This window comes from Orcinus orca, chromosome 20 (assembly GCF_937001465.1).
Source record: "Orcinus orca chromosome 20, mOrcOrc1.1, whole genome shotgun sequence".
Classification (NCBI taxonomy): Eukaryota; Metazoa; Chordata; class Mammalia; order Artiodactyla; family Delphinidae; genus Orcinus; species Orcinus orca.
The window spans coordinates 1,145,966-1,168,831 of NC_064578.1; the positions used below are offsets into that span (position 1 = coordinate 1,145,966).

The 22,866-nt window shown below is 62.3% G+C and overlaps 1 protein-coding gene and 2 long non-coding RNA genes across 3 annotated transcripts; 2 read left to right on the top strand and 1 right to left on the bottom strand.

The window, feature by feature from the left end:
• Positions 1 to 189: 189 nt before the first annotated feature.
• On the bottom strand, positions 190 to 5,624 carry LOC117196694 (uncharacterized). Its single transcript, XR_007474393.1, has 3 exons — positions 5,514 to 5,624; positions 3,801 to 4,597; positions 190 to 2,929 (listed from the first exon to the last, which is right to left on the bottom strand). It is a non-coding gene; the product is annotated as an uncharacterized LOC117196694 (long non-coding RNA).
• An 8-nt stretch (positions 5,625 to 5,632) lies between these two features.
• On the top strand, positions 5,633 to 7,967 carry LOC117196692 (uncharacterized). The gene is made up of 2 exons (XR_007474392.1): positions 5,633 to 5,797; positions 7,334 to 7,967. It is a non-coding gene; the product is annotated as an uncharacterized LOC117196692 (long non-coding RNA).
• A 631-nt stretch (positions 7,968 to 8,598) lies between these two features.
• LOC117196693 (thyrotropin-releasing hormone receptor-like) lies at positions 8,599 to 12,203 on the top strand. The gene is made up of 3 exons (XM_049703627.1): positions 8,599 to 8,619; positions 8,984 to 9,363; positions 11,457 to 12,203. Exons 1-3 carry the CDS (start codon positions 8,599 to 8,601, stop codon positions 11,761 to 11,763), a joined length of 708 nt encoding a protein of 235 aa, XP_049559584.1. The 3' UTR covers positions 11,764 to 12,203.
• The last annotated feature ends 10,663 nt before the right edge of the window (positions 12,204 to 22,866 follow it).

A 22,866-nucleotide genomic window follows, 5' to 3' on the forward strand; every position in this document is an offset into this window, starting at 1 on the left:
CTCTTGCCCATCCCAGCAACGATGTTCATAGGTCTCTTCGTAATAATCAAAAGAACAAAGGCAAAACCCAGAAATGGCCCAAATGTTTACAGGTGATTGTAATATCACACAATACTTACAAGATTGTAATTGTTTTTTGTTTTTTTTTTTGCGGTACGCGGGCCTCTCACTGCTGTGGCCTCTCCCGTTGCGGAGTACAGGCTCCGGACGCGCAGGCTCAGCGGCCATGGCTCACGGGCGCAGCCGCTCCGCGGCATGTGGGATCTTCCCGGACCGGGGCACGAACCCGTGTCCCCTGCATCGGCAGGCGGACTCCCAACCACAGCGCCACCGGGGAAGCCCAAGATTGTAATTGTTTAGCATTGTAACATATGGATCCCAAGCTTCTGTGTAGAAATCTATACATAAATCTATACAGGGGTGAAGCGAAGCTGCTTCCGAGGTGGGAGGGGGCGCTGGGTGCCCCGCTGAGGAGCCATGGGGTCACGGGAGGCTCCTAAGCAAGGCAGTGACAAGAAGGGCGCGGCAGGCGGTTATTTGAAAACCCCCGTCTGACAGCTCTTGCGTCTGGATCACCCGGGGGTCTGCCGCGTTTCCCCTGGTTTTCAGCGAGCTGGCCCTTTTTCAGCACACGCCTTGTATTTTCAATTTGCTGTGGGACATTGTGGATGAATTATCTACTCCCAAAGAAGGCGAGGCTTCATGCTTCCCGGCAGGTGGTTTTAGCAGATCACTGGGCCCTGTTAAGATTTGCTTCTAGTCACCAGGGCTGGTCCGTGCTCCCTGGGAGGAGGCCTTCTACGCCCACCTCCCCGTCCGCAGGCTCCATCTGCAACCTGTCTCTCCCAGTGCCGCACACTGTTGGCTCCGCGCCGCGGCCCTTCCCCCCAGGTGCTTTCCGCTGGTTCCTGAGGTTCTCCCCAGGGTGGGAGCTTCCCCTCGAGCCCCAGCCGGCGTGTCCCGCCTCCTCAGCTCAGCACGGCTGTGCTTGCTCCTTTCTGTGCCCCGACGCCACGGTGGGTGCAGGGCTCACGTTGCCCTCTGCCTTCGCTCAGGGCTCATCCCCTCGACCCCGCCCCAAATGCCTCAGCGTATGCGTGTGTGTCTTTATGAGTTTGTCCGGGGGCGAGGGTGAGCCCCGCACGAGGGCTTCTGTCTGAAAGCCCCATATGCGAACATGAATCTGCTGGACGGATCCACCGGGAGGAGGGAACCAGGAGTCCTCGCCTCTCCAAGCGACCGGATGCCAGTCAGCCACCAGAGGGCGCGCCAGTCCGGGCATTTGGGGTCCCATGCTGGGAGGGTCTCAGGCTCCTGGACGTTCAAATGCTGTCCATCCCCTGCACTAGCTCACGGTCACGTGGTGAAGGGCACAGGTGGGCGCAGGCTCATGTGCGGGCCCTGACGTGCACACACGTGCACACTCCCCCATCTTCATCCAGACCCCACTCACATCGCAGCAGCCCCTACGCAGACGCAGTGAGAGGGCTCCACTCTCAGGAAAGGATGGGCTCCACCGTCAGGGGTGCTGACCTCGTGGACCCCTCGTCCCTCCAGGCTCCATCCTGGTCTCATGGGGTTCCCGGCACTGACCCCACCTGGCTTCCTTCCCTCCCTGGAGACATCCAGGGGCAACCCTGAAACCCAGCCAACGGGTGGCTGCCTGCCCCTGTCTCATGAGGTTCACAGGCCCCGGGGAGGTTAGGGGAAAGGGGTCCTGGGACCTCCTCGCCTGAAGCTGTGTTGTTTCTGTGGCCCCAGGGCCGCTCGCACGGCAGGGCCTGGGCAGGCTGGTTCTGGTGAATGAATGAATGATTTTTTTCTTTTGGCCTCGCCGCACGGCTTGTGGGATCTTAGTTCCCCCACCAGGGGTCGAACTGATGCTCTCAGCAGTGAAAGTGGGGCGTCTTAACCGCTGGGCCGCCAGGGAGGTCCTGATGAGTGAATACTGAGCTAAGGGATGAAGGTCAGCTCAGTTCCCACCTCAAGGCCTTTATCGAGGACCCTGGGTTCCCTCCCACGGTGGACAACCCGGGTGCGGCACTTTCACACCCCAACACCCTCCTCCACTTCGGCCACCGACAGAGCCCATGTGAACCCGCAGGCCATGCTGTGGTCCAGCTGGCAGCTTCCTATGCTGAAGACAAGTAGACTGTGGTGGCCGGGCTCCAGGACGGCCCCAAGGGATCCTGCCTGCCTGCGGGGACTGAGCTCCCCAGCAGCCCCTCAATCTGGCTGGGCCTTGGCGACGCAGGGGACAGGGTGCTGAGCTGTCGTGTCGGGAGCCCGGTTGTCTGCTGGTCTGGCTGCAGGGAGAGGCAGAGGCCCCGTCCAGCCAGCCCATCCTCCCTGTGGGCACTAGACAGGCAGCCGGACACCGTCCCAGCCATCCTCACGTGCAGAAGAGCCGCCGGCAGAAAGGCAGGATAACAAGCAAGCTGTAGTGTCAGTACTGCGCTGGGGGTGGCCAGTCACCTGGCACCAGACGACCAAGGCGGCAGGGGCAGTGCCATGGCGGGGACCAGGCGCCCCACCCACAGGTGCCCAGCCTCTGTGTGAGCTCACTGCCTGAGTGTGACTTTTCCCCTTTCAAGCACCAGCCTGCCTAGTCTCTTTACACCTACAGCCTTCTGTCTCTGCCTCCGTCTTCTTTGACACAGACATCACGTCACTCTCCAGGAGCAACTCCCACCCCACCCCTTCCTCACCTGGCCTGGAGCCATCCACTCCTCTCTGCCCAGATTCCAGCAGAACCCGTGGCCAAAAATACCCCGGCGTGCTGCTCAAATATTCATTAATAACCAGACAGCGTGGCCACCGACCAGCCAGAAGGGCCTCCGACATAGGACCAGACATTTACGCTTTGGAGCCTGGGCCGTGGAGACGTCTAGATGGTTCCAGGGAGTAGCAGGGCATCAAGGTGGAGGGCCTTGGGACCAAATACAGGAAGGATCCCATGAGACAGGCAGCCTTTCAGTGGGGCATTTCATCTCCTTTTTTCTTTCTTTTTACAATATATTTTAAAAATATTTATTTGGTTGCACGTGGTCTTAGGTTGCCACAGGCTGGCTCCTTAGTTGCAGCTCACTGGCTCCTTAGTTGCGGCATGTGAACTCTTAGTTGTGGCACGCATGTGGAGTCTAGTTCCCTGACCAGGAATCGAACCCAGGCCCCCTGCAGTGGTAGCTCGGAGTCTTATCCACTGCGCCACCAGGGAAATCCCTCGTCTCTTTTCCTAACTACAGAATCAACCCACGTTTATCGATGCAGACAGAGAAACAAGGTGACCCAGGTGCTGGGTGTCCCTTTTCTCCAGACATTTCTGGAGCCTGTGGCCTAGGACACCAACTTTGTAGAAGGAGAGATTTGGGTTCAGATACCAGCTTTACCATTGACTAGCTCTGTGGCTTTGAGCTAACCAACTTGTGCCTGTGAGGCTCTGCTTTCTCTTCTGAAAAACGGCGACAATAAGTGTCGTCACCATGAGGGGATAGTTGTGATGGCCACACAAGATGCCCAGGGCCGGGCTCCACGCCTGGCACATGCCAAGCTCCTGGACGATGGCTGCTACTAGACACGAATACATTTTGCAAACAGGTGAGAGCGCTCACCTACGATCTGCAGCCCACCCTTTAACTCAACGGATCGCGTGCCAATCAGTTTTTCTCAACCACATCTGTTTTGACTGCCAGACATCCAGCTGTGGGGACACAGCATCAAGTCCTTACCACTCTGAGTGGACATCTAAGTTGTCAGCGAGTTGTCTTACTGTGAACCAGAGCTCCGTAACTGCGTCATACCTGGGAGAAGCCACCGAGGGTCTCTGGGCTGCTCGGGCGGGGTGTTGCTGGCTGCAGGACTCCAGGGGCACCCGGCGGGTGGAGACGTGGGAAAGTCTGCGGGTTGTGGTCTGTCCACAGGTGAGCTCGTGGGTGAGAACTCAGGGCGGGTGAGGCATTCTATACATAGGTGCTGGGCGGCGATGCCTCTGCCCCTCTGGCACCTTTTTCCTGTCCGAGAGAGAAAGAGGAGCCCTGCGCCCAAGAGCCAGGCGAGCGGTGTAGCGCGAGGGCCGAACGTGAGGCTGGAGACAGATTGTGGTCCAGCCTGGTGATTTCAGCACCAGCAAGGAGGACAGCAGTCGAGAGCGGTCCTGGGAGTGGAATTCCCAGGGGAGGGCCATTCTGGAGGAGAGGGGAGAGGTGCAGGAGGTGGGCTAGGGGTGGCAGGGAGAGCCAGGGAGATCCCCTGCCCGCCGGGTACTGCGGAGCCCTCCGTGTGGCCCTCCCAGTATTCCAGGCAGCCCCAGTGGGGAGCTGGGCTGCCATGTTTGGGGCAGTGGGACCACAGCCTGCCCGGCATGCTGTCGCTTCTGCCGCCCTTTCTCCTCCCCAGCGGCCCTCCCCCCGCCTCCACTCATCTCTGTGTCCAGCCAGGTCCTGGGAATCACATCTTAGGGACCAAGCAGATGAAAATGCACTCAGCGAGGATTCACGTACAGGAGTGTTCACCACAGTGGCGTCTGATTCCCCCAAACTGGAAACAACCCAGAAGCCCACTGAGAGTCCATCCTGCGTGGACATGCTGCAGCCCAGCCCTACGGCAGAGAATCACACAGCAGGGGAAACGGATGAGCTGGTTAACACAGCCAGGGGAGTCCCCACCCGCCGGTGTCAGCGAATAAGCAGGACACAGTTGCAGTGGCTCCGGTTATAGAAAGCTCCGAGGCGGGCACGACACAAGACAGTGATGGGGACGCCCCCAGGGTGGGGGCGGGCGGTGGCAGCCTTGTGCTCGCTTTACTCATTCAACCGTGGTTTCATGTTTCGTGCACCTTTCCCTGCGTATACTGCGCTCCAAAATCAAGACGTGAAGAAACAAGACAAGACACTAGGTGTCGCTGGTCTTTCTGGGAGACGTGTTCAAGGGCACTTCGCCTGGACGCTCCATTTGGTGGCCAGGGACCGCACGCTACCCAGGTCCCTCCAGCCTGAGGCATCCGGGCCTGACACCGGAATCTGCACTTTAAATGCCTTGGAAGAGCCAGGCCGCTGGCCATTTGGGGGTGCCAGCTGCGATTCCTGCTTTCTGAGCCAGCGGAGGGGCCCCTTCGGGCTAAGAGAAGGTGTGCCAGCTGTGGGGTGCACAGCGGCAGCCCCAGCCCGGCAGGAAGGGTGGGGCACCCCTGCTCCCTGGAGCCCCCAAGCCAGGGCCCCAGTCCCGCTCCTGCACCCCTGCCCGGGCCTCAGCCTCCCAGCCAGCACGGCGCTCCGCTCAGGGTCCCCTCCGCCTCTCCAGATCACAGTGGAAGGCCCTCGGAGGGGCGGTCCCCACACCAGACTCACCTTCAGATTCCAGACATCGGAGCCCCCCGCCCCCCGCCCCGGTAATCCCAGCCTCCCAGGTAAGGGGACCAGTCCACGCCCTCCCCACCTCCTCCCTGGGTCTCCGCCTCTTCCTGTCAGGCTCGAGGGGCTCAGCGGGCTAGCGGGGTCCTTCCCAGCCTGGCGAACCTGTGGCCTGGGGAAGGCAGGGGGTTGGGCTTTCTTCTCACAGGTGTCCCTGAGGGGGAAGCTGCCTCGGCTGCCTCCAGCCCCGCAAGGGCGGCAGGCGGGGGGGGGGGGGGGGGGCGCGGAGCGGGGGCGGGGAGAGGTTGGCGGGGGCGCATGCGTGTGAGCACGCAGCACGTCTGTGGGCGGCACTGCAGCCTGCAGAACCAGAAGCCTTGCTGTGGGATGGGCTCTCTTCTGCCTCTGTCCCCCTCTGGCAGGAGCAAGGTGCTGAGGCTCTTCGCTGGGTAAGTTCTCAGCTGGGAGACGGTGGTCCCGGCTGCCCGCCTGGTGGAAGGCTTTGTTCAGACAGGCTCGCGCAGGCAGGAGGGGGATGGAGGTGAGCAGGAGGGGGGCCCCGAGACACCGAGGCGGCAGGGACCGCCGGATGAGCGCCGGGCCGCAGGGGCCCTTGCACACGGGGGTGGGGGGCTGCTGGGAGAGCTCTGGGTCTGTCCTGACCCCGGGCCGCCGGCTTTGGGGTGGCGGCGGCTGCTGTGACCCTGGGGCCATCGTCTCCTCCAGCTAAACGGGAGAGAGGCTCTTTTCCGGGAGAGCGAGGGGCCTCAGGCCGCGTGGATCCGTGTGTGGGAGTGTCTGCAGACGCTTGTGGGCACAGGTGTGTGGCGTGTGTTCTGGTGCTTGTGCACCTGGTGTGTGAGCGTGGACGGTGTGTTTTAGCTACAGCACAGATGCCTGGGTTGTGATGTGCATTTGTGTACTTGTGTGTGCTTTTGGCCCCCGTGTTGTGGGTACAGGTGTGCGTGGGTAAGTGTGTGCATGCAGAAGTGGGTGCATGTGTGTGTGTGTGTCGTGTGTGGCGGGTATGCTGTGCAGGGGGGTTTGGTTCGCATGTGTTGTGTGTGTCTGCATTTCTGCGTGTTGCTGTGCACAGGGGCAGTTGGGCTGTCTGTGTGGGCAGCATTTGTATGCGCGTGTGTGAACACCATGTGACTGTTGCGCGCGTGTGCGGTGCAGGTGTGCTGTGTGTATTGCGTGTGTGCGCGGGCGTGTGGCTGGCATCCTGGGGCCACCAGGTCTCTCCCAGCCCCGCCCTAACTCTGCACCCTGGGCCCTGCCCCGTGGCCACAGCGGGGGCCGCCCTGTGAAGCTCTGGTGGGGTCAGCCTTGGATCCGTCTGCTCAGCAGAGCTCCGGCTCCGCTCTGGTCCTGGGTCGCCTGTCCACGGGGAGGCGAGGCTGCCAGGGGCGAGGCTGCGCTCTGGGGGAGCTGACACGCGGCACTGCTGGCTGGTGACACCTACGGGGTTAAAGGCTGGAGGTGCGTGGTGCGTGGTGTGCGTGTGTACGTGTGCTGTGTATCGTGTGGCATCAGTGTTGCGTGTGCCCTGGGCCTTCACCCGTTTGCCTGAATCCCAGCTGTGACTTCACCCCTCAATCCGCTCACGATACAAACCCTTTTTGCCATCACTCCAGGAGCTGAGAAGGGAGAGAGGGGCGCCTATGAACCCCGATGGGTGGAGGGGGGCTGGCTGACCCTGGCGTTTCCAGAGCAAGAGGGAGCAGAGCCCGCGTAGCCGCGGCTGGGGCCCTGCGGACACCCTGGGTGTTCCCGTCTCATCCACTCCGCACAGCCCACCCGGGATTGAGCTAGGATCCCCTGAAGGATGGGGAGACTGAGGCCCAGGGTGATTAAAGCCTCAATTTTAACATTAGTAACGGACATGCGACAGGTGCCAGGCTCCGGGCCCCAAAATTTCCGTGCCTGCCGTTTTGTGGGACTCTCACCGTGTCCCTGAGAAGCAGGTGTCTTGATTCCCCCAGGTTCACAGACGAGCTGGCTGGGGCTTGGACGTGCTGTGTGGCTTCCTAGTGACAGGGGGCAGCTGGCCGCTGAGCGCTCCGGAGGTGCGTCCTCCCAGGTAACCTCCGCTCCGTCTCGCATCTTAGGTATGACGGTTGTCTGCATTTACGTTCCAGGGGACTGAGGCTGGCAGAGCAAGCGGCTCACTGACTGTATTTATGGCACAGGCCAGAAGGAGCATCCCTGTTCTGTCCCTCGCCTGGCCAAGCAGTCACGTCACGGGCGCCCGGTCCCTGCGTGTCCGTGGGGCCAGGCTCTCTGGAGAGGCAGGTGTTCGTCCTGCAGCGTGAGGCCCGGCCGCTGGTGTGGACGCCTCCCGGAGTCCCCTCCCCTTCCAGCGCCTGCGCAGCCATCATGGAAGACGGGAGCGGGCCGGGCAGCCCCAGCGCCGTGTCCCTGGTTCCCATGATGCCGTCCCCAGCCCCGAGTACACGATGGTCTCGGTCTTCCTCGTTCCTTGTGTGCGTCGTGGGCATTGTGGGCAACGCCATGGTGGTGCTGACCACACGGGACGTGCACACGCCCACCAACTGCTCCCTGGTCAGCCTGGCCCGGGCAGACCTTACTGTGCTGGTGGCTGCCGGGCTGCCCACCGTCTCCCAAAGCTTGGCTGGGCAGTGGGTCTGCGGCCACGCCGGCTGCCTGGGCATCACCTGCTTGCGGTACCTGGGCATCCGTGCCTCCAACTCCTCCGTCCCGCGTTCGCCGCGGAGAGGGAGGTACACCCCAACCCCTCCTGCAGGCCAGGACTTCCTGGCCACGAGCCTTGGTAAACTGAGTCTGCTCCCCATTTATGGAGGGGACGCTGTGTGGGACCCTGCAGGAAACCGGCAAGGGCGGGGGCAGGTGCCGGGAAGCGGGCTTCTCATCTCACCTCTGCCACTGACTTGCTGCGGGATGCCAAGGCAACCCTGCACTTCTCTGGGCTTGGTGTCCCCACCGGGAACGTGGGCACTGGGACTGGACAGCCTCTTGGGCCTCTTCCAGCTATGAAATTAACACCTGAGAGGCCATCTAGCCTCTAAGCATGTGGACGCTGAAACCCACTGACCGGGTTCAAGCCCAGCTCTGCCTCTTCCCAGCTGCGTGGCCTTCAGCACATTGGCCCAGAGGGTTAGGATGTCTCGTCCAGGGCTACACAGAACGGGGACATAAGCGAGGCCTTCTGACATCCATACACTGGCCTGGTCCCGGTTCTCCCCTGCTGTGCCCATCTAGGGTAGCAATGTCCTTGACCCCTCAGCCTGTGACCTTTGGCGGTGGACAGTAGAAAACCCACCCTGGGATTTGCACAAAGGTCAAGGTCTTCGCAAGGGCACTCTGAACCTTGTGGGCCTGGCCGGACCTCGAGGGGCTGCACCTTCTGACTCGGCCCTGCCCTCCCCTCAAGACTGGCACCTTTGCTCTGCCAGTCCCCGAAGCTGCCTCATCACGGCGTCCCAGGTCCCCTATGAAAGGGGCAGTTCCACCGTTGCGCCCACATTTGGTTCCCCATCGGGGAATCTGATTAGCTGAGCGGACCACCCTCCATGGCCCCATCCCAGGGGTCGGCAGGTGGGTCAGGTGACTGCCCTGTGGCCTACAGGTGCCTCGCCATCTGACACCCAAAGCGGCCACAGGCCGTGTGCATCGTGGCCGGCGTCTGGGGGACCACGTCCGTCTACTGCCTGCTCTGGTTCTTCCTGGTGGCCTTGGACGCTGACGGGCACCGGGAGCCACAGCCTGTTCCTGCCCATCTGCCTGCTGGACTTCACCGTCTTCTTTGTTACGCCCTGCTGGAGGCCACCGTCCTCTGCAGTCTCATAGGGAGGGTCTTGTTCCAGAACTCCCCGGCCCACCTGCCACAGCTCGGGGACCAGCTCGGGGGCCAGCACGGGGGTGATGAGGACCGGCCAGAGCCCGGAACCCAGGGGAGGCAGCTCCGTGGGCCAGGCGGGGTGCAGCGGGCAGCTGCTCCGGGGCCAGAGGCTCCCCTTCTTCCAGGAAGCAGGTGGGCAGGGGTGGCCAGTGGGGAGCAGGGGTGGGCGGGGTCGGTTTGCAGAGAGGCAGGGAGATGCGGCAGAGACGTGAATGGACAGAGAGGGGGTGCTGGCTCCTCGTTCGTCCACCCACTCACTCGGCAGGTGTCCCCTGGGCACTGACTGTGTGCCAGGCCAGTTTCTAGGTGTGGGGACACAGGGGAGAACAGAACAAGATACACACCCCGCCCCCGGGGCTCACGGCAGGACAAGTAAACATGGACCCTGTCAGAGGAAGAAATGGAGCCCGGGGGAATGGGAGTTTAGGGGAAAGTTCGGGAAGACCTTGCAGAGGTGATGACTGAATAAAGATATGAGGTGACCAAGCAGACACCCGGGAAGTGGGCCAGGTGGCGGGGGAGGGGGGCAGGGGGAGGGCCTGGTGCACCGAGGGTCAGCAAGGATGGGGGGCCCCAGAAGCACTTGGCTCTGAGTGGAGGGAGCCGGGGTTCTGAGCAGAGGGGCTGCACCCTCTCCAGTTTCAGGGGGATCCCCATACGTTTGGAGCCCCAGACAGGTGTGCACAGGTCCTACATGTAAGCACACGGGCACTCAGAGAGGCTGAGGCAGGGGGAAGGCTGAGCAGAGAGGGCCCCTGTGGATGAGCAGCAGAGATGTGAGTGGAGGGGGAGAGACAGAGAGGGAGACACAGAGACAGAGACAGAAACAGAGACAGAGAGAGGGCGAGATGGAGAGACAGAGGGAGAGAGACAGAGAGAGAGAGACGGAGAGAGAAGGAGAGACAGAGGCAGAGAGAGAGATGGAGAGACAGAGGGAGGGCCAGAAGCACAGAGCGGCCAAGGCCTGCTGGCTCTCGGGGTGTAGCTTGGCCCCAGCACAAAGCTATGGACAGAGAGATGTCGAACTTCCTGGGGCAGAAGAGTGATGACTTCATGGGGACCCCTCTCCCCACTACCCCTCCACAGACCCGTGAAGGACACTGCTATTCTCCTGATGCCACAAGTGGAAGAGGGAGGCTCAGAGAGGTTAAGTGGGCTGCCCAAGGTCACACAGCTTACACCTGCCGGCTCCAGCACCCATGCTCCCACCCACTGCCCCTGCATCCTGAAGGTGGCAGCAGGGAGGGCCCAAGCCTAGAGCAGATGACAGGCCCCCCTGAGACCTCCCCTCAGTTCTGGGGCCCATAGGAAGCTCCTTGTGTGGGTCAGTGGAGGCTGCCCTCGGAGGTGGCCAGGACATGTGCCCCTTCCACTCCCATTGACCCTCCTCCCTCACAGAGAAGCCGGGACCCTGGGCTGGCAGCTGGAAGTGAGGTGGAAGAGCCCGGAGTGTCCCTGTCCTCAGCCCCCCTCCTGACAGGATTGTCTTCTGGGCCTGGCGACTCACTCCTGGGCTGAAAGAACAGATTGGGGTGTAGAATGGGGATATGACCGTGGCTGGCTGGGCCACTCAGGACAGTGGTGAGCACAGGCGGGCTGCAGGAGAAGCTGGTTCATGGTGCGTGCGCTGTGTCATCCTTCACTCTGAGCCTCTGCTTCCTCTCCTCCTTTTTTTTTTTTTTTTGTCTGCGTGGCTTGCGGGATCTTAGTTCCCAGACCAGGGATTGAACCTGGGTCTGGCAGTGAAAGTGCTGAGTCCTAACCACTGGACCACCAGGGAACTCCCTGCTTCCTCGTCCTTCGTGTGGAGATGAAAACAGAACCACTGGAGGGCCCGGTGCAGGGGACGCAGCCACAGCGTCCACCTGGGGCCTTCCTGTGTCACCCCGGGCCCGAGGCCCCGCTCCAGGCATCCGGTCTTCACTTGCTGGGCGTCTGAGAGGTCTGGGGGATAGGGTGCGCCAGGGGGCTCAGGGCAGTGAGTATTTACCACCTGAAGTGGGGCTATTTCATGAGCATATCAACCAGCGCAGCTCTGAATGCCGGCCCCGGGCTCCTGCACAGGAAACGTTTAACACAGAGCCATACGCAGTGGTAGTTTGAGTGATTATTGTAGTAACGTTCTCATCACTTAGCAAACATGCCCTGAGGCAGGAGCCATGTCCCTCGGTCACTTGGTGTGCCGGGTGCCAGGGCCTTCCCACCCCTGCCCTCCCGCCCTGCAGGTCACCCCGATGCTGGTGGAGTCGTGCCACTCTTTGCCGTCCTGTGGATGCCCTACCGCACACTGGTGCTCCTCTACTCCTTTGTGGCCTTGCCTTTCCTGGACCCCGGGGGCTCCTCTTCTGCCGCACCTGTGTCTACACCAACAGCGCCATCAGCCCCGTCATCTACAGCCTCACGTCCCCGAAGTTCCGGCTGCCTTCCAGCGGCTGTGCGGGGGCGGGATGGAGGAGCCAGAGAGGCGCACGGCTGGTCTCAGCTCCACTAGCTACGGCGTGGACCCCAGAAGACGCAGACCCGCGGGAGTGAGGTCACGGGCCCTCAGGCAGCTGGGCCCCCACTCCAGGAGCAGGGGCCTGGTTTCAGCACCGTCTGAGGGCTGCCCTCCCCCTGCCCAGCCCCTCTCGCCTCCCTCTGTTTGCTCCTGTGCTGGGTCCTGTCTGCTGGTGGCTAGCAGGGCCAGGAGAGGGGAGACACTCCTTTGTCAACAGCTCTTCTAGGTCCCCGGTGCCTTCCCTCCCCATGAACGAGGACTGGTCACGTGTCCTAGTTCTGGCCCGGTGGCTGGACTCCATTTGGGTAGCTCCCTCCCCTCCTCTGGAAGTGGGGGGGGGGGGTAGGAGCAGGAAGAAGCTGGGAGGGTGCCAGCCTTCACTGGTGTAAAGTTGGGACCTTCCATCTGTTATTATTCATTCGTTTAAGCACTCTGTTTTCCACCTGATGGGTATTACAGCAATGCATTTCCAGTCTCTCATGATAGCCTGTGTCAGTCTGGCTGTGGGCAGAGCCCGTGTTGCGACGTTTTCCAAGTGGGACGGTGCCACCTGGTACCACATAGAAAGGGTACGCAGCTCTACCGCTGACACCCAGACACCGCTGGCAGACTCGCCACTCACATGTGCTGAGGCTGGCCGGTACCCGGGCCTCCGGCCTCCTCCCCTTGAGCTCTGTCCCTGGACCACAAGCCCTGAGTGGTGCTGCCTTGGGTCACAGACAGCAGAGCGCTGTGTTTCTTCGGGGCCCTCAGCCAGAAACAGGAAGCCTTCCTGAACCCCCTCGCCCGAGGTGTTCAAGCTCTGCTCTCGTGGGGCCCGCTTTGCTGACCACCGCCCTCTACACCCAGCACCGGAGGGGCAGGTCCGGGCGTGGGACGGCCAGGCCCCAGGCTTCTTCCTCTCGGACTCCTTCTCTTTTGTGGGTGGAACACTGCAGCCAAAGGCATTGACAATCCAGGCGTCAGGTGGCAGAAGAAGCCCTCCGCGGGGGAGCCAGATGTGTTTCTGGGCCAGCTGGGGCGTGGGACCGTTGCCTGGCCCGGTTCTCAGAACCTCAGGCCTCAGTTTCTTCCCGCCACTTCCCAGGCGAGACTCTGTATGGAAAGTGCTTTCAAAGTCGCGGGCGGGGACACAGATCAGCGGTTGTCACCTCTCCTGTGACTCCAAGCGCCAGCAGAGCCTGGGCCGAGGGCCACATGCCAGCGGCCAGGACCTGGGACCCCAGAGCCAGCCCTCAGGTCAAGGGCCCGGCGGGCGGCCTGCTATGCGTTGAGCCGTCCGGGCCCCGGGGGAGGACGCGGCCTATTTACAGCGGCCGGATGGTGTCGGCCAAGAAGTACGAACTGATGCCCGGCCTTCCATTGGTGCTCGCGGCTGTCCATCCTGCTGATCCACCAATGAGGGGAGAGCGTGGGTGTCAGTGGGTGTGACCGTGGTCACGTGACAGCCGCAGCCGGCGGGCCCCGCTGGCTCCTTGCCTGCCGCCTGTCCACGCCGGACCCTCCTCCTGGTGGTCCTTACCGACGATCAGGGGCTCCAGGCCAGCCCGCTACAAGCAGCCGTTCTAACGCAGCAATGACTCTGTCAAGGGGGACCTCCAGTTCTCCCGGTTTTACTGATGAGGAAACAGGCCAGGAGAGCTTCAGGCGGTCACCTGTCCCCTGTGGGTGAGCCGCTGAACTCCTGACCGCAAAGCTCGTTAGGCCAAAGGCACAGGACCCTGACCCCATCCCCAGTCTCTCCGAAATTATTTTCCTCTTGGGCCCCGGTGATGCTCATTAAAGCAGATTTTCCGTGGACACTTGTTTGGGAGGACGTCTGTGTGTCCAGAGGTCGCCCAAATGTGACTTCCAGGATGGAAAGAGGTGGGAATGGGGAATTACTTCGGTCAGGGAGGAAGGGCGTCCTGAAAGCTGGGGCCGTGGTGGGGTCTGTCCCCAGAGAGAGCCGAGGGACAGATGGGGGACGATGAGAAGATGGGGCCTCACTGGATGGAGGGCGCCCTCACCTTGACCTTGGCTGAGCTCGAGGGATGGAGGCTGCCTGGGCGTGAGCATCTCCTGTGGCCACTGAGGGTGTGCGGGGCCCAGGTCTGGGCACTGGCGTTAAGAGGCCAGCCCCGGCCGCGTTACTTGCTGTCCCGAGACCTGAGCCGTGGCCCCTTCTTCCTTCATCTGTGAAATGGAGACGAGCTCTGCAGGCCTTCCTGCGTGGGCGCCGACGGACGCAGCACAGCTGGGACAGCTTTTCCTGCTTCCTCTGTTCCTGGCTTCAGGCTTTGTTTCTGGTACCTTCTGGACGGTCTCCTGACGCTGAGGTTACCTCTCCGGCCAAACCGAGCCCCCGCTGTGAGCCTTCGGGTCTCCTCCTGGCCTTTCTTGATACTCTTCCCGTCGCTCCGTCACACACCTGGGCTCGGGTGCCCCTGCACGCAGTTAAGACCGGGCCGAGGGAGGGTACTTGTCACGGGGGTCCGGCCTCACTGCTGTGCCGGTCCCGCTGTCTGAACCGCTCTGCTCCTTTCATTTGGCATCGGGACATGTCCCTGCCAGGGAGGGTGACTGCTTTATTGTCCCTTACCCAGGACATGGATGCAAATCAGGAAATAAGTTAATTCGGGCACCCCACGCCCCTGCAAAGGAAAAAAGGGAACTTCTGAAAGTCAGAGAGGACCCCAGAGCGCTGCCCCGCTGCCCAGGAGGAAGCCTGTGCTGTGGCTTCGCTTTACACGCAGCTCTCAGGAGCGCTGCTGGGTGGTCCAGGGCTCCCCAGACCTGGTGTGCGGCAGGCCCTCCTCCCCCTGAAGCCCCCCGCTCAGTCGCTCCGACTTCTATTTCCTGGTTCTCACAATAGACGTTCCCACGTTCCACCCCCTGGGGAGCCTCAAAAATACCAGCGCTGGGCCTGGGCCCGGGGTTCTGGGCGCCTGCAGGAGAGGGGCCAGAGCTGCTCGGCGGGAGCACTGCCCTGGGTGGGAAACAAATCCGCGACAACCCGCTCCGCGCTACGGGACGCGCCAGGACAGGCAGACAGCCCCAGCCCCCCCGCTGGGCGCCCCAGCCCTTAACTGTGACAGCGCCTGTGACAGGCAGCACCCCCAGTTTAAGGGGACACGGGCCAGCACTGTGCTCTGGGTAGATTTCCCACCCCGAGAGGCTAAAAGCGAGGCAGCTTTGGTGTGTGGAGGGTGACTCCAGGGGTTCACTCCCAGCTGGGCTGGGAGGCCCGCGGGGACGTGTGTGAAGCCTGACTTGCGGCGGCTCAGAACTCAAGCTGTCCTGGACGACGCAGAGGAGCTGTCGCCACGTGGGAGTAGATGCAGCAGTTAGAGGTTAGAGCGGGTGCTGCCTGGGAACAGGCCCACAAAACGGTGCTCGGAAAAGGGACGGTGCCAGGGCCCCGGGCGGGGTGTGCCGTGCAGCGCCCTTGGGCCATCGGGACAGCATGTCTGGTGCTGGCTTACTCGGTGCCATTCGGAGCCCCCCTGAGGCTCTGCTCTGTGATGAGTGTGTGTGGCCCTCGGGGTGGATGCCAAAGGGCTGCTGAGGGCGCGGGGCCGGGTGCTGGCCCAGCACGGGCGGAGCCAGCGACTCCTGCTGCCCCCTCTCCAGGAGCCTGTGTGGGTCACCCACTCCCCCCACCTCCAGCAGGGGCCGCCGTGGGTGCAGAGACATCGCCACACTCCCCAGCTCAGCGCTGGGCCCTGGGGGCAGTGGGCTCCCCTGGGAAATGCTGGAGCAGCCAGGGTGTCTGGGCGGCGTCCCCTCTGAGCCTGTGCTCCCAGAAAACAGGGGCAAGTAAGAAGCCTCACAAACGCCTTGTTTCTCGAAGCGCCCTGGGAGAAGGCTTACTGCAGAGACTCCCCCGAATGAAGTGAAGTTGATTCACTCTTCCTCAGGACCCCCTTGAGGACCCCAGATACCCCCGGGGTTACCTACGACTAGGCCAGACCCTAAGCCTCCAGCTCCCCGATCTTCATCTCGCGGTTGATTCGCTGAGATTAGAGCCACTTGTTCCCCTGAAACTAGCTACAGAGAAAACCATTTCCAGTTCAGCTGACCAAGATTCCCCTGATTGCCAAACAAGCCCAGCTGGAGACCACCGCCCTGTCACCCGCAGGCCACCCCCGTCACACCTCTCCTCCCCCCCACAGGGGCCCAGGGCAGGGCCGCCTGCCGGGACGTCTGGTCTTCGGCCCCGGGGAGCCCCCCGCTTGCTCTGGGTCTGCGGTTTGGCTGTCACTGCGGGCTGAGCGGGCCCCACGGCGGCCCACGTGTTTCTTGTGAAGGCCGCAGGGGCGCAGGTGTGCTGAGTTAGTATCCACTCAATTGCTCACGTGTTCGCCGCCTCCTCCCGACATCCCAGCAGGCACCGGGCCCAGAGCTTGTTTTCCCTCGATTTGCCCGCTGCTGGTCTCCTCCGGCGCGGCTCTCACCCACCTCACCGGCCTGCGAGGCGGTGTTTCGGTTGTCACAGGGCTGGGTGGAGCCAGCGGCACTCAGTGGTCGGCCCAGGGGTACCCGAAGTCACCATCGTGGAGGTAAGAAGCCTGCATGCAGTTCCTTGAGCTTTGTGCGTGGACACGAAGGGCTCTTTGCACTTTTTGAAGCCGCGCTGGCCGTTCCACCGGGTAGCTGAGGAGACGCTGTGCTCGGCTTCATGTGGAGCCCGAGCGGGCGGTTCCCCGTTTGGGAGCATCGCGTCATTCCAGCCAGTCAGTCGGGGTTTGCGCCTGGGGCAGTGCCTCTTTAGCCACTGCCTTCACCGGGAGCCTCCCCCTCCAGGAAGCCCTCAGGTAGCCCCCAGCTGGTGGCACCCCCAGCCCTCCCACATCCCTCCCCTCCTCCCCACGCCTCCCTCCCCTTCCTCCCCACCGCTCCTTCCTCTCCCCAAAACTCCCGACACCCTAGCACTTTTCCCTAGGTGCTCAGCGTTGATTTATGGGCCCTGGGGTAGTGAGTGCGTTGCGCGCGGCTTTGAATTCTAGTCTCCAGCGCTCCTGGGCTACTGGCTCGTGTCCAGTGGCTGGCTGGTCAGGCCGTCCAGGTGCGGCAGGTCTCGCCTAGCGCGGTGCGCACGGCTGGGTGACCCCGGAGAGCCCCTCCCTCAGGGCTCTGGTGTCTCAGACCGAGCTCACGGTCTGAGCTGGTTCTGGAGGATCAAGGGGACTGAGAATCCTGCATTAAAGAAATTGCAGAGAAAAATGCCAGGGAAGGAGGTTCACCAGAGAGACGAGTAAGGACAGGCAGATGTGTGTGGACGCAGGTGCCTTTCCGCTCCTCTAACTGCAGGCGGGGCTGGGCTGGCCTGGGGCGATGGGACGCCCACTCCCCTGCTGGGTTCTGGCACGTTCTCAGGCAGTAGGTGGCTGGTGTCAGCGCCACACAGATGCGCAGCACTTTGTCTTCCTCCGACCCCAGGACGCTTCAGGCCCGCCGCCCAGGGCGCTTGGCGTCCCCTCTGGTCCTTCAGGGTCTTGCATCCTCGGGAGGCTCCGGTCCCCCAAGCCCGCATCTCCCTTGTCCTCCTCGCGAGGCCAGGGGCCCTCTCAGGCTCTCCCACCCCCGCCTGACTGAGGAGCTGGGGACCCCGGCCCAGACCACAGGCGCCTGCTGGCTCGGTGGGAAGGAGGGTGCCAGGGGGCGTGGTTGGCTCTGGGCAGGGTTGCTGTGCTTGGCCTGGGCCCCGGGTTCCAGGTGCTCAGTCCAGCCACGTGAGGATGCCCGTGTCAGGACCCTGGCTCAGAAGGGGTTTGGTGACTGAGAAGGAATTGTCCGGGAGGCGTGGCAGCTGGCGCTGGGCGGGGCGACTGATGCCGCCAGGGTGGTCCTCAGGGGAGGGCCTGGGGCCAGCAGGCACGGGGAGAGGTGTCCATGGCCCATGTGATCCCCCCAGGTCTCTCTTGACTCCCCGAGGTGGCTCCTGACTTTGAGCTTGGGCAGCAGGGCCGGGGGGAAGTTGGGGAGGCGGCAGGTGCGCGGGGGGCGTGAGGGTCAGGAGAGCCGTGCTCTGGTGGGAACAGCCCCAGAGGTTGGGAGACGAGGCCCCCGCCTCTCAGCGGCCACTTGGAACAGTCCTCACGCTGGTCCTGAGGGTGAAGGAGGGTGAATTGCGCTTGGTCGGTGGTGAAGTGTTCTTGTTCTGGGGCCTCCACGGACACCTGGGTCGTCGCTGGGCTGCGGGGGGGGCCGGGGGGAGGGGGAGTTACCCGGGGGCTTGGCCATCTGAGGTCCCCAGTGGAGGGGAGGGGGCCTTAACAGAGGCTGGGGGGGCAGAGAGCTGGGCTGCGTGGGGTAGGAGTAGGGGCCACGGACGAGCCTCCAGTTTCTTCTTCAGGAAACAGAGCTCGCCCCCGTGAGCCGGGTGGAGGGGTGACGAGTGGTTACTCTCGCAGTTCTCAGAGTTTGGTCCGTGGAACCCTCAAGGTCTGTGACGTCAAAGCCACTCAGACGCCACTTGCCTTTGTCACAAGGTGACGTCTGCTCTGATGGCCTCGGCCCAGGCTGTGCTCACGGTGTCCCCACAGCTGACGCTGTCCTTGATGAGGCCCCAGCCCTTAACTGTGACAGCGCCTGTGACAGGCAGCACCCCCAGTTTAAGGGGACACGGGCCAGCACTGTGCTCTGGGTAGATTTCCCACCCCGAGAGGCTAAAAGCGAGGCAGCTTTGGTGTGTGGAGGGTGACTCCAGGGGTTCACTCCCAGCTGGGCTGGGAGGCCCGCGGGGACGTGTGTGAAGCCTGACTTGCGGCGGCTCAGAACTCAAGCTGTCCTGGACGACGCAGAGGAGCTGTCGCCACGTGGGAGTAGATGCAGCAGTTAGAGGTTAGAGCGGGTGCTGCCTGGGAACAGGCCCACAAAACAGTGCTCGGAAAAGGGACGGTGCCAGGGCCCCGGGCGGGGTGTGCCGTGCAGCGCCCTTGGGCCATCGGGACAGCATGTCTGGTGCTGGCTTACTCGGTGCCATTCGGAGCCCCCCTGAGGCTCTGCTCTGTGATGAGTGTGTGTGGCCCTCGGGGTGGATGCCAAAGGGCTGCTGAGGGCGCGGGGCCGGGTGCTGGCCCAGCACGGGCGGAGCCAGCGACTCCTGCTGCCCCCTCTCCAGGAGCCTGTGTGGGTCACCCACTCCCCCCACCTCCAGCAGGGGCCGCCGTGGGTGCAGAGACATCGCCACACTCCCCAGCTCAGCGCTGGGCCCTGGGGGCAGTGGGCTCCCCTGGGAAATGCTGGAGCAGCCAGGGTGTCTGGGCGGCGTCCCCTCTGAGCCTGTGCTCCCAGAAAACAGGGGCAAGTAAGAAGCCTCACAAACGCCTTGTTTCTCGAAGCGCCCTGGGAGAAGGCTTACTGCAGAGACTCCCCCGAATGAAGTGAAGTTGATTCACTCTTCCTCAGGACCCCCTTGAGGACCCCAGATACCCCCGGGGTTACCTACGACTAGGCCAGACCCTGAGCCTCCAGCTCCCCGATCTTCATCTCGCGGTTGATTCGCTGAGATTAGAGCCACTTGTTCCCCTGAAACTAGCTACAGAGAAAACCATTTCCAGTTCAGCTGACCAAGATTCCCCTGATTGCCAAACAAGCCCAGCTGGAGACCACCGCCCTGTCACCCGCAGGCCACCCCCGTCACACCTCTCCTCCCCCCCACAGGGGCCCAGGGCAGGGCCGCCTGCCGGGACGTCTGGTCTTCGGCCCCGGGGAGCCCCCCGCTTGCTCTGGGTCTGCGGTTTGGCTGTCACTGCGGGCTGAGCGGGCCCCACGGCGGCCCACGTGTTTCTTGTGAAGGCCGCAGGGGCGCAGGTGTGCTGAGTTAGTATCCACTCAATTGCTCACGTGTTCGCCGCCTCCTCCCGACATCCCAGCAGGCACCGGGCCCAGAGCTTGTTTTCCCTCGATTTGCCCGCTGCTGGTCTCCTCCGGCGCGGCTCTCACCCACCTCACCGGCCTGCGAGGCGGTGTTTCGGTTGTCACAGGGCTGGGTGGAGCCAGCGGCACTCAGTGGTCGGCCCAGGGGTACCTGAAGTCACCATCGTGGAGGTAAGAAGCCTGCATGCAGTTCCTTGAGCTTTGTGCGTGGACACGAAGGGCTCTTTGCACTTTTTGAAGCCGCGCTGGCCGTTCCACCGTGTGGCTGAGGAGACGCTGTGCTCGGCTTCATGTGGAGCCCGAGCGGGCGGTTCCCCGTTTGGGAGCATCGCGTCATTCCAGCCAGTCAGTCGGGGTTTGCGCCTGGGGCAGTGCCTCTTTAGCCACTGCCTTCACCGGGAGCCTCCCCCTCCAGGAAGCCCTCAGGTAGCCCCCAGCTGGTGGCACCCCCAGTCCTCCCACATCCCTCGCCTCCCTCCCCTCCCCACTCCTCCCTCCCCTTCCTCCCCACCGCTCCTTCCTCTCCCCAAAACTCCCGACACCCTAGCACTTTTCCCTAGGTGCTCAGCGTTGATTTATGGGCCCTGGGGTAGTGAGTGCGTTGCGCGCGGCTTTGAATTCTAGTCTCCAGCGCTCCTGGGCTACTGGCTCGTGTCCAGTGGCTGGCTGGTCAGGCCGTCCAGGTGCGGCAGGTCTCGCCTAGCGCGGTGCGCACGGCTGGGTGACCCCGGAGAGCCCCTCCCTCAGGGCTCTGGTGTCTCAGACCGAGCTCACGGTCTGACCTGGTTCTGGAGGATCAAGGGGACTGAGAATCCTGCATTAAAGAAATTGCAGAGAAAAATGCCAGGGAAGGAGGTTCACCAGAGAGACGAGTAAGGACAGGCAGATGTGTGTGGACGCAGGTGCCTTTCCGCTCCTCTAACTGCAGGCGGGGCTGGGCCGGCCTGGGGCGATGGGACGCCCACTCCCCTGCTGGGTTCTGGCGTGTTCTCAGGCAGTAGGTGGCTGGTGTCAGCGCCACACAGATGCGCAGCACTTTGTCTTCCTCCGACCCCAGGACGCTTCAGACCCGCCGCCCAGGGCGCTTGGCGCCCCCTCTGGTCCTTCAGGGTCTTGCATCCTCGGGAGGCTCCGGTCCCCCAAGCCCGTGTCTCCCTTGTCCTCCTCGCGAGGCCAGGGGCCCTCTCAGGCTCTCCCACCCCCGCCTGACTGAGGAGCTGGGGACCCCGGCCCAGACCACAGGCGCCTGCTGGCTCGGTGGGAAGGAGGGTGCCAGGGGGAGTGGTTGGCTCTGGGCAGGGTTGCTGTGCTTGGCCTGGGCCCCGGGTTCCAGGTGCTCAGTCCAGCCACGTGAGGATGCCCGTGTCAGGACCCTGGCTCAGAAGGGGTTTGGTGACTGAGAAGGAATTGTCCGCGAGGCGTGGCAGCTGCTGCTGGGCGGGGCGACTGATGCTGCCAGGGTGGTCCTCAGGGGAGGGCCTGGGGCCAGCAGGCACGGGGAGAGGTGTCCGTGGCCCATGTGATCCCCCCAGGTCTCTCTTGACTCCCCGAGGTGGCTCCTGACTTTGAGCTCGGGCAGCAGGGCCAGGGGAAGTTGGGGAGGCGGCAGGTGCGCGGGGGGCGTGAGGGTTAGGAGAGCCGTGCTCTGGTGGGAACAGCCCCAGAGCTTGGGAGACGAGGCCCCCGCCTCTCAGCGGCCACTTGGAACAGTCCTCACGCTGGTCCTGAGGAGAAAGAGGGTGAATTGCGCTTTGCTGGTGGTGAAGTGTTCTTGTTCTGAGGGCTCGACGGACACCTGGGTTGTCGCTGGGCTGCGGGGGGGGGCCGGGGGGGAGGGGGGAGTTACCCGGGGGCTTGGCCATCTGAGGTCCCCAGTGGAGGGGAGGGGGCCTTAACAGAGGCTGGGGGGGCAGAGAGCTGGGCTGCGTGGGGTAGGAGTAGGGGCCACGGACGAGCCTCCAGTTTCTTCTTCAGGAAACAGAGCTCGCCCCCGTGAGCCGGGTGGAGGGGTGATGAGTGGTTACTCTCGCAGTTCTCAGGGTTTGGTCCGTGGAACCCTCAAGGTCTGTGACGTCAAAGCCACTCAGACGCCACTTGCCTTAGTCACAAGGTGACGTCTGCTCTGATGGCCTCGGCCCGGGCTGTGCTCACGGTGTCCCCACAGCTGACGCTGTCCTTGATGAGGCAGCAACAAGATACTAATTGTACTGAATCTCAGCTCTTGAGTTTTGTCTTTTTAATGGTCTTGGTGATGAAACGGGAGGAGCAGGTGTGTGAGCCGAGGTGCACCGCACGGGGCCAAGTGTCCTCCAGGACGCTCCCACGAGACCAGCTCAGCGTCTGTGCTGGTGATGAAGCTGGGGCTCTCACGTGGAAATCAGAATTTTGCACAGCTTGACAGCTTCACACGGTTTGACTTTGCTGACAATTGGTGGTGACGGGGCGGAGTGCCGTGTCTGTGTTTGATGTTGCGTGAGGTGCGTCTCCACTGGGAGGTCCACTGGACCCCATGAACTTAGATTTTTCCAAACAGCCCGATCATGCCTGGGTCAAAATCCTTTTAGTGTGCAAAACAAACCAACGGATTTTAATGTAACAGAGGAGGAAAGGGTCGGGGATGTGGTAGCAGAGTCCACCTCAAAGCTAGTCTCTAGGGCCTGCTGGGGGGTCCGACAGGGCTACTAAAATGCCTCTGCGTTTCCAGCCACACATGTATGGGGCCAGATTTTCGTCGCGTACTTCAACGAAGATAGTGTATTGACACAGATGTGAATCCCACTGTCTGCCGTTAAATAGCCAACAGTGAAGCAATTGAAGCGCTACAGTGTCCTTCTCCTTATTTTGGAAACTATTATTTTTCATAAAAACATTATCTCTGTTAACATGTAATGGGTTTATTACTGTTATTTTTAAATAACATGAATATTTTAAAAATTCTTAAGTTTTTTTTTTTTTTTTTAATGTTGAGCCTTCTTTTAATTTATTTTATTTATTTTTGGCTGTGTTGGGTCTTCGTTTCTGTGCGAGGGCCTTCTCCAGTTGCGGCGAGCGGGGGCCACTCTTCATCACGGTGCGCGGGCCTCTCACTGTCGCGGCCTCTCTCGTTGCGGAGCACAGGCTCCAGACGCGCAGGCTCAGTAGTTGTGGCTCACGGGCCCAGCCGCTCCGCGGCATGTGGGATCCTCCCAGACCTGGGCTCGCACCCGTGTCCCCTGCATCAGCAGGGAGGTTTTCAACCACTGCGCAACCAGGGAAGCTCTCAAGCGTTCCTTTAT